Source organism: Meriones unguiculatus, chromosome 19 (assembly GCF_030254825.1).
Source record: "Meriones unguiculatus strain TT.TT164.6M chromosome 19, Bangor_MerUng_6.1, whole genome shotgun sequence".
Taxonomy (NCBI): Eukaryota; Metazoa; Chordata; class Mammalia; order Rodentia; family Muridae; genus Meriones; species Meriones unguiculatus.
Genome location: NC_083366.1, coordinates 21,910,477 through 21,921,261, shown reverse-complemented (window position 1 = coordinate 21,921,261; position 10,785 = coordinate 21,910,477). Strand labels below are relative to the sequence as shown.

General features: G+C 43.5%; 1 protein-coding gene across 1 annotated transcript in view; it reads right to left on the bottom strand.

The window, feature by feature from the left end:
* Positions 1–7,888: 7,888 nt before the first annotated feature.
* Il2ra (interleukin 2 receptor subunit alpha) overlaps positions 7,889–10,785 on the bottom strand; it is a 46,836-nt gene continuing 43,939 nt past the window's right edge. Inside the window, exon 8 of the mRNA XM_021650916.2 lies at positions 7,889–10,040. Within this exon, the coding sequence (XP_021506591.1) occupies positions 10,016–10,040 (25 nt within the window). The 3' untranslated portion in view covers positions 7,889–10,015. The remainder of the gene's footprint in view (positions 10,041–10,785) is intronic.

Below are 10,785 nucleotides of genomic sequence, written 5' to 3'. Positions count from 1 at the left end.
CACTATTTTCATTCAAACTACCACAACTTCCTTCATCATATTCATCCGAATCAATTCTCAGTTTCAGGATTAAATTATCTGAATTGTTGTTTTCCTTTCGTGGGGGGGGGGCACGTTGGTCCTGGAATTCAGCTTCAAGACGGAGAACATGTTAAGCCGGGTATGGAAAAGGTTTTCCACAGAGTGTTACAGTTTAGCTCTTTTAGCATGAGGTTGCCAGTGGCAATTCCAAAGCTTACGGAGATACCGAAGTGTTCCAGCTCTTGGTCCAGCTGCTGTGCTGAGCATGGCAGAGGTGACGGCCAAGGCCCATGCCTGGTTGGTTTGCAGCTATGACACAGGCCAGGAGAGGCCCAGGAAGAGTGGGCCAGAGGGCAGGTCCAGTGAGAGGAAACCAGGCAGAGGATAAATGACGAATCTCAGATGGTCTTGAAGTGAGAAAGCGCGAACCTGTGTACCTTTATTCATGTGAAATCAAGGGTAATATAAACCCTGGGCAGAGGAAGGGATTTCGAGGGTGAATGTCTTCTATTCTCTGGGGTCAGGGATACTTAACCGGTCTTATCACAAGAAGGAAAATACAGTAATTAATTATCCTTGGGGGGGGAGGGGGCAGGGCAAATCTCCAAGTACAGTTGAAGGTCACTGCTGGACTAAGATCCTTAGCAGGGTGGTGGTGGGGTTTCTAGGAATTCCCAGCTGCTTGCTAGAGCAGTTTCCTCATCAGGGAAGAGTCTGGCTTGTAATCTGCCCTGAGGGGTATGTGCCCTTGTTACAAGTCCTGGAATTACCCAGATCAGGGGAGATGTTTCCAAACCCTGCTGAGAAAAAGCAGTCTATGTCACAGACCAAGTGCAAATGACTGACCATCCAGAGACGACTGACTTCAACCTTATCCAGCGGAGTCCCATACCGAATGACATCTGTGCTAGTTCATTCCTGTGTCAATTTGACACAAGCTGGAATAAGAGGAAACCTCAGCTGAGGAAGTACAAGTCTGTGAAGCTTTTTTATTTTTGTGAGTGACAATAGATGTGGACAGGCCTATCACTGTGGATAGCATCATCCCTACACAGGTGGTAGTCATGCGTGCTATAAGGAAGCAGGCTGATGGCTCCACGGGGCACAAGCCAATAAGCAGCACTTCTTCAGGTCTCCCCATCAGTTCCTGCCTTTAGCTTTTGCCTGAACGTCATTTCATGATGAACTGTAATCTGTAAAGTTAAAGAAACCCTTCCCCAGCTGGTAAATCAATGTCTACATCTGGAGAAAGATGTGGGGAGCATCGCCTCTGTTGACCATTGCCTCGGTGGACCCTGACTCCGTACAGTACTGTGAAGTTGGAGCTGCTGATCTTCTCCCCACAGGTCTCCACATTGCTTGGAAGAAGCAGGTCAGAGGTCAAAGCATGGGAATTGGATCTCTCCTTCTGCCATGTGGATCCCAGGGATCAAATTCTAGTTGTCAAATTTGGTAGCAAGTGCCCTTCCTTGCTGAGCCATTTGGCCGGCCTGCAAGCAGCATTTCTGTTAATTAGAGACCCAGAAATTCCTATTAGAATTGTTTAAACTAGATAAGACATTACACTTTCCTGCCAACTAGTGAATGAAGCCAGATTTACTATAGAGTCAATGAGGAAGCTGTAATTATTTGTTTGGCACATATATAGTTTTCTTATGATATTTTAGTACATGTATATACGCCCTCATTACCCTCTTGTCCCTCTCTCACTCTCTTTTCTCATCACGGATAGTTCCCCTTCTACTTGCACATTGTGTGTGTGTATGTGTGTGTGTGTGTGTGTGTGTGTGTATAAACAATAACTTTAATTAAAGTTACAGAAGATTACGTATAGGAATATAGATGAGGGGTTATTATAGGAGCACGGGCAACTTACCAGTAGTTACAACACTGAAGAAAATGTTTCTCTGTCTCCCAGCAACCAATAACTGTCTACAGATGCTCAGGAAGGCCCTTAGCCTCTATGATAGAGTGTTGATGGGCTCTATGCAGGTCTTAAGCAGGTAATCTGTTTCTGAGAGTTCAAGAGGTCAATGGTTACATCATGTCCAGAAGAAAGTGCCTCACCACACTCTACCCAACTCCATCCTCTGGCTTTTACATTCTTTCTTCATCTTGCTGTTCTTTGTTCTTTGTAGGGGGTGGGATAAATGTCCCATTTATGGTTGAACATTCAACAGTTCTCTCTCTCTCTCTCTCTCAATAGGGTTTCAATGTATAGGCCTGGCTGTCCTGGAACTCACTCTATAGACCAGGCTGGCATGGAACTTGCAGAGTTCTGCTCCCCCTCCTCCCCCCCCCCCCGAGTTCTGGAAGTAAAGGCATACACCACTACCATCTAGCTCAACAGTCTATTATTTTCAGAGCTTTGATCAGTTATAAATCTCTACAGTAACTACTTGTCATTGCAAAAAGAAGATTCTATGACCAAAGTTGACCAAATATATTCTATAGGTATAAGCACAAATATCCAGGAGACAGTTTGACAGGACATCTTGTCCATTTAACAAAACAACAGCAGTTGCTTCTCTAGTAGAGCCTATGACCTTCCTGGCCTGTGGCTTTTGACCAGGTTTACAGTTCCAGGCATGAATTGAATGGAAGAGTGGTTGGTTACCTCATAGTAATCATACACTATTGTACCAAAGGGCATATCTTGCCTGGCAGGTCAATAGTATAGTGTACAGGATCCACAGCTGTGTAAGATGTTGAGAATTCTCCCCCACAGCCTACATAGCATCTTCTAATACTATGGTAGCTAGCCAGCATGGAGGAAGAAGCAGCTATTTCCATGTGGGTCTGAGAGTCTGTGTATCAATCATAATCAGTCAGGTGGAGCTTCAGTAACAAAGATCCCTCATTTATGGTTTACAACCACACAAGTGGTTTTATAGTTGAGCTACATTGTATTAAAAATTGGCTAAGAATATGTTCCAATTAGTCTCGACAACCTGATACACTGCGAGAAAAAAATATCTCCAGACTTAGGAGGCAAGGAAAGAGAAGAGTAGTTGGGAAGGCAGGTGCTATCTCTTTAAGCTTCAGCTTGCAGAATGGGTATGCATGCATCTATCATATTTCTTGGCTAAACCAAATCATGCGACCTCACCTGAGCTTACGAGTGTGGTGAAGAGTATTTTCCCCGTGTGTGCCACCAAATAGTTATGAATATATGTACCTGCTTTGAGAGAGTATGGTGCATTCTCCTTGTAGCCAATGTATCCCATAATATGTCTTTTAGGATTTCTTTGAATTTTTAATTGTCAACTTGATTAGATGCAGAATCACCATGGAAACACACCTCTGTGTGTGTCTATGAAGATGTTTCTGGAAAGGTTTAACTGAGTAGGGAGGATCCACACTGAATGTGGATGTGGTATCATTTGCTGGGCAAACTCAGCACGACCATTCATTTCTGCTGCCAGATTTTAGATGTTGCCTGCTTTCTCCCACACCTGTTGTCGTACCTCTCCTGCCAGGATGGGCTGCATTCCCTAGAACAGCAATCCCAAACAAATCCTTCTTCTCTTAAGTTGTTTCTTGTCAAGTGTTTGATCACAGTAACTAATACAGAATTATAGGAGATGTTTTGTCGATTTAAAACGGCTCACCCCGAGACATCTCCGGGAACTGTTGAAGAGAAAATAAAACAGCCATGACCCCCAATTTCAGTTATTTTTATTTTATTTATTTATTTATTTTATTTATTTTTGTGGATACAAAAATAATAATACAAAATAATACAAAATACAATGTTGTTTTTTGTTTTTTTCCTAAAACAAAGGAACATGTTGGCCTTACAATTTAGGGTAAGAATCATATTTTAGAGTCATAGTAGTTAATATCTGATTCTAAGCCCCTGGTCTACAAGGTGTCCTCATTTGAACTTTTTTTCCCCCCGAGCTTGTTTTCTTTATCCACTTCAGTAATTTCCTAGGTCAATTATTAATTTGGTTTAAAATTTGACCTCATTGTTCTCACTCACTCTTCCTGGGTACCTACTGCGAAAACTCCAGCCATCAGGCACTCTGGGAAGGAACAATGGAAAAGCTGTGGCTAGTCACACATTGCAGTAGATGCCTCAGTTCCTTTTCTGTCCTGTGTGTGTCAAGATGTCAAAGATGCCTTGTGGTGGAGAGGGAGTGTAACAGGCAGCAGCCTGCAGATCTGTGGGTGTCCATTCAATTCCCAGGACGGTGCCCACATGGAGACCCACTTTCCCGTGGACTTGTGGCAGGGTCTCTGAGCACTTTCCTCCTGAATCCCCTGGGAGGGATGCCTGCTCATGCCCTCAGCTAACCATTCTCCACAAGCTGGGCAGGTGGGAACATTTGGGTCCTATTTGGACCACATTTGCTAGAGGAAAATTCGGAGAGGTGTGTCTAATTCTCCCTTGTTTCCCCACCTCCGTTCTGCAGGACTTGTGTTCACAGCAGTTGGTCTCAACACACAGCTAGACAGCTGTAAGTTCTCAGGTACCTCAGATTAGCAGGGAACTGGAGCTTTGAACCACCTTTCCTCCACAGGTCACAAAGCATGAGAAAGATTGAAGCTCTGGCCTAACCCACTCACTATCCATCTTTCCCCTTTCCTTCACAGTGAAGCAGTGAGTGGGTAGGAAGGAAACCAGTTCTGTTTGTTTCCTGCTCCTCCACTTTTCTGGTCACACGTCAGGTGGAATGTTTTTCAACCCAGGAGATTAATATCTAGTGATTTTTAAGCTCCTACATCCATGTGTAGGTGGTTGTAAGGGACATGCACACAGTTTAGTTTTTTCAGCTTGTTAGCTGAAATGCAGCACTTCAGTTATGGAGTTTCTCCATGTAGGTGTCCTGCCAGTATTTCCGAACTCCCTGAGATGGGCTGTATCATTGGTACCCCACAGTGCCTGTGTTAGGAAAGGTTGGTTCTAGAAAAAACAGCTCTGCTTCCTGGGGCTGCTTCAAGTCTTTTCCCTTCTTAGCATTTTCACTCAAGTCCTACAGACTTTCATTTCTCCATCCATTCATCAAAACAACTACCCAGCATTACCACTTGGTAGGTACCAGGTGCCGGAAACTTAACAGAATAAAGAATGCCCCAGCTCTCTTAAACCTCATCTTAAAGTGTGTGGATCGGAAGTTCTCCTCCCCTGAATTTACCACTAGAGTTCAGGTCTATCTGGACTGTCTGGACAGCCTAGGGGACAGAGATTAGGACTCTAGTTATAATTTTGGAAGAGAAATGGAGGATTAGAGGATATCCTGGTACCCTGATGTCTGGCCCAGAATTTATTTTTTTGAGTCTGGTTTGTCGGAGTGCTTGGCTAACTTGCACTAGGTCATGTGATTTATTCCCTGTATTGCATGAGTGAAGCATGGCTATGTGTGCCTGTAACCCCAGCCCCCAAGAGGTGGAGAGGAGGACCAGAAGCTCAAGGGTACCCTTCAATACATAGGAAGTTCAAGGCTCAAGAAAAAAAAAAGTTAGAGCTGGGTAAGTTGGTGAATGCTTGCAGTCCTAGGAAGCTGAAATAAAAGGGCTATAAAAATAAAAGTGAGTTCAGACTAGCCTAGACTGCCTAGTGAGAGTCTGTCTCAAATAAGAAAACTACCTAATTTGCAGTTTTTTTTTCCTCTATGTCACCAGTAGTGTTAGGTTTATCCAAAGACCAACTTAACTTCATGAAGCCTGTATGCCCAACTTCTGCCTCTCGTTTTTCTTCCTAGAAGGGCTTCATGTGCATGTTCCTGTGTGTGTGTGTGTGTGTGTGTGTGTGTGTGTGTGTGTGTGTGTGTGTTGGGAAAACCCTGTACTATGGTGTGCATGTGGAGTTCATAGGATAAGTTAATGGGGTCAGGTCTCTATTTCCAGGGATTGAATTCAGTCATCAAGCTTGGCAGCAAGTATCTTTGTCTGGTGATCCATCTCACTGGTGCCTTTCTATAAGGTTTTGTTGTGTGGCCGAGGACCAAGACAAAAAAGTCCTTACTATTTCAGCAGAAGAGGAAATGCATTTTACCCTTTATCTCTTGAAGAGGAATGGAACTAAGAGGAAGGGCTTTGGAAATCTCAGCAGCTTTCTTTTTCTAATTCGTGACTTCTCCAGGGCCCCATATCTCCATATGAGCCAACAATTCCTAGAAATCCTTCAGGGTTGTTGTAAATTGGTTGCATTTCCAAAGGCAAGTAAAGGCATGTGTCCAAGTAGGAAAGAGATTTGCCATTTCATCTCGTGTACTTACCTGCTGGAGGGTACTCTCAGGCAAAGAGCCATTCAACATAGAACAAGTAACCTGAGTGTGCACTATGTCAAATAGTGATTCTCTCCCTCCCTCTCTCTCTAGTAAAATATTTTGATGCTAATATTACCATAAGAAAACATTTAGAGGTGGAACAAGAGAATGTATAGAGCTGATAACAGTGCAGGTGTTAGTTACTGCTAAGTTTGTCCTAACAAGGGCAGAAGTCATAGTGGCCTCCATCGGAGTGGCACTTCTGGTCTTAAGTACAGTCTAACATAAAGGATTTACAGTCACACTGTAAATCCTCCCTGGCATCAGACAAATGTCTAGACTTCTTCAATTTTGTCTCCTCTTCAAACTTAAAATGAGCTTCTATGCCGCTGGTAGTTCTAGTTCCCACCACAAGGCCAAGTGACTTCTAGCGAGAAAAGCTAAAAGAGGAAATGCAACTTACATTCTCTTCAAACATTGCACATATTGCTTCTACTCCTATCTCTGTGTACAAAACTTAATCAAATGGCCACATGTAGCTACAAAGGAGGCTGGAAAATGTCATTGTTAGCTTGGGAGAAAGATGTTCTATTTTACTTTTCTGTTCCTGTGAGATAAATACCATGATCTAAAGCAACTATAGGTAAGAACAAGTTTATTTTTAGCCTATCCTTCCAGGTCACAGTCTATTATTGAGGGGAATCAAGTGGAAGCTGGAGCAGAAGCCATGGAGAAACATTGCTTGCTGGCTTACTCACTGGTTCATACTTGGCGAATTTTCTTGTCTAACCCAAGTCCACTTATCTATGGATGGACTGAGCCTTCCCATATCAACCATCAGTAAAGACAATCTGATCAGGGGGAGTCTTTAACTGAGGTTCCCTCAGCCCAGGTGTCTCTAGGTTGTGCCAAGTCGACAATATAAACTAACTCTAACACCAACAAGATATGCTCTTCTAAAACATGGGGCTTTCATTGCCAATGGAAAGAAGAGAAGAATAGACTTAGGGTGCCATAGCAATTTCTGTCAAAAGAATTCATTTTTCATTGCTGTACACCCCACACTCGGTAATTCCAGCCTCTCAGCTGTAACTCAGTCTGGCTGTGATGCTCACATGGGTCTCCACACCATGTCTCACCTTTGTCTTAGCTACTTTTTTCATCATGTGACAAAGCATCTGGCAGAGATAACGTAGGGAGGAGAGGTTGGCTGTAGTGTACAGTTTTGGGGTACACTCCACAGAGGCAGGCAAGGCATGGAGGAGTGACTCTGTGGCAGCAGAACTGTGTTGTGGAACTCCTCACGTGGTGGCTTCACGGGACAGTGGAGGAACACTGGACACTGGGCACTGGAAGCAATACTGGGCTGTCACCCGAAAAGGTTCATCTCCAGTGACCCGGCTCCATAAGCGAGTTCCCACCTCTTAAATGTTCCACAGCCCAGAGAAGCACTACTAGCTGGTGTCTGAACACAGGAGCCTTTGGGAGACACTGACAGTTCAAACCACAACAGCTTTCTAGCATAGTTTGTCGGACCTTTTTAATGTTATTAAAAATTACTAAAACCATTAAAAACTATTGAGGATCCCAAAAGGCTCTCTTAATGTAAACTAGTATCTATCAATAGTAATCATCTTAAATCTAAAACCAAAAAATTAAAAATATTGTTTATTAATTTTTTATAAGCAAGATAAATCCATTATATGTTAACACCAGAGTGATGACAACATCACACATTTAGCTTTTTAAAAATTCCACCACACATTTGTGAAGGAGAGAAAAAACAGGTAGACAACATCTTAGTATTATCAAGAAGAAGTTTTGTTGTACTAACTCCATCTCCATCATGAATAATGACAGTACAATTCAATTTACTGGGGATGGAGAGACGGCTTAGTGGTTGAGGGCACTGGCTGTTCTTTCAGAGGAGAAGGATTCAGTTCCCAGCACCTACATGGCAGCTCATCACCACGTGTTCCAGGGAAAGCCAACATCTTCTTCAGGCCTCCCTGGGCACCAGGCACACACGTGGTGTACAGATATATATATTAAAAGTTTAATTTCACGTAAGTAAGACTTTTTATGGAGAGGGTGGATGGTGAGGCAGGGTTTTACTGTGTAGGTCAAGCTGACCTCAGACTCACTGTGATCCTTCTGCCTCAGCCTCCTGAGTGCTGGGCTTGTAGGTATGTACCAGTACCTAGGGCTCTTTAATAAGATTTTAACTTTTCTTTTTTTTTTTTTTTCTAAAATTAGTGGTTTGAGATTCTACTTAATTGCCCCCGCCCCACCTCCACCAGCACTAAAGGTATATTCTGGAAAGAGGAGACCATAGGTAGGAAAAGTCTGGTTCACACTTGATCACATAAAAGATCCAAAATGTTTCCTTCTGACCTTTGATTTTTTTTTTCATAACATTTTCTGGTCTTTTCAGAAATGAAAACTGATATAGTTTAAGCTTCTTATGAATCCTCTAAAGAGCTGTTAAACTCTACCATCTGACTCAACTCATTTGAAAGGAAATCTTACGCAAGAGGTTGAACGAGAATGCTCCCGGGAGCTTGGGCACCAAAACTCAGTTGCTTTTGGTAGCAGTGGAAGAGGAGACACACAGGAACAGCCCAGTGGTTCCCAAAGTGTGGTCTAGAGGTCAGCATAAAGGCTCCACCCAGGATGTGTGCGAAATTCCATATGTACTGACTCAAAGATAGGGCTGGCCTCCACGATCTGTTTTCACAAGGCTTCCTGGTGACTCTGGATTGGGAGTTTGGGGGGCTGGAGTTACACGAGGATGGCTGGGATATCCAGTCTATAGTTCATCTTTAGTATAGAATCTTCTGCTTACTTCTTTATCATCCCCCCGGCCCCGTAAACATTGAAACTATCCCTTCTTTTCAGTGTTTTCATGATACATACCAGGTGTATGTCTGTGTTCACCTGTAAGTGCAGATCAAATCTAGAGTACAATTGATAGCAGTCTCAAAGAAGCCAGCTCTTACAGTGACCTGTTCATAAAGCTTTTGATTAGTATAGTTCATGTCCTAGAATACAGTTTAGCCTTCTGGCACTGTCCCTAGACAGAGACTTCCAAATATTGACACTCCATGGTCCCCACACCTTGGCTACTTTGTTTTGATGTTATCCAAAAATCATTCCACCACAGGTTCTGTTCTTTAGGAATTCAAAACCGAAGCTTCAGTGGAAAGGGGGTTTCCATCTAGGATTGGGCTAAGAGCGTACGGAGTCCTGGTTACCAGCCTGGAGTTTTACAGGCTGATCGGTAAGTGATGAAATCAGAAGAACCAGTTAGGCAACCAGAGGTTGAGAAAGGAGTCACATGGCTTGTGAAAACAGAAAGGAAGAAGAAAAGTGGGTTGGGGCGTAGAAGAGGAGGAGGAGGAGAGAGGAGGAGGAATATTTACATTAGTGCTGGGCTTTACTTAGGCTTTCCAAACGGGGAGGTTACAATGAAATCGACCTAAAGCCACCGAGCTCTCATCAACATATATACATGAAAACAAAACACATAGAGTGCCGTTGGGCCCTCTCTCCTCTTAAAGACTTTAGAGAGAATGGTTAACTCCTGTTCTTCCATGGCAAAGTCCAATTTAGTGATGGAGTTGAAGTTTCCCGATGCGCTGATACGTCCTGTGACTTCCGAACTTTGTAGAACCCAAGAGATCACCCAAAGGCACCTGTTGAGTGAGTGACTTCTTAGATTTTGCTTGAGCTTCATAATTCCCATTAACTTCTCTTGGCCTCTGACTGTTCTTAGTTTTCTAGATGGTTCTTCTACTCTTCTTCCTGGAAGACGATTAACTCATGACAGCCACATATGTCATAGTATACCAAGAATTACGCGGTCCCCACTCAAACCCATGTGGACAGAACAGTCCACTTTATCTCTGATATTCTAACTCCAAATCCTGCCTCAGAATCTTGTTATTTTCCCACCTGATGAAACCCAACCTCATGGCTTTTCCATTCCTCCAGAGGCCAGAACCAGCTGTCCACCCAGTCTCTGCTCTGTGCGTTAGTAATTCAACTTAGTGCTCTGAGAAAGAAGGAAAGAAATCATCGCACACCCCTGTTTACTTCAGGCTGGATGGTACAGATATGGAGGCTGAGTGGGTCTGAGCAAGGGGATGTCCTAATGGGCTGTACTTGTGGCTAACCTCTGAAGTGTATTACTTCAGACTCCCACTTTCCATTCACTGTAGGATCTGATGGTTCCAGGGTCTCCCTATCTCGGAACCCAGGGCCCCTCTCTGACTTATTTCTCTTCCTTAATTCCTGCTTTTATTCAGCTTAACCAATCATACTGATTTGGTCAACTCTTTTCTGTACTGCTTGATTCTTTTCCTCCTTTCAGGCAGATCCACAGACTCCCATTCTAAGAATTGAATTAAGACCATACTGTAGTTCTGTAAGTTGAAACTTAAATGAAATACAATCCATTTCTGGAGCTGGGCTCCCCCCAGTTCTTAGTTCACGAGGGTGTTTCCCATCTCCCCTGGAACATCACAGGCCACAGCTCCAAAGAGATGTG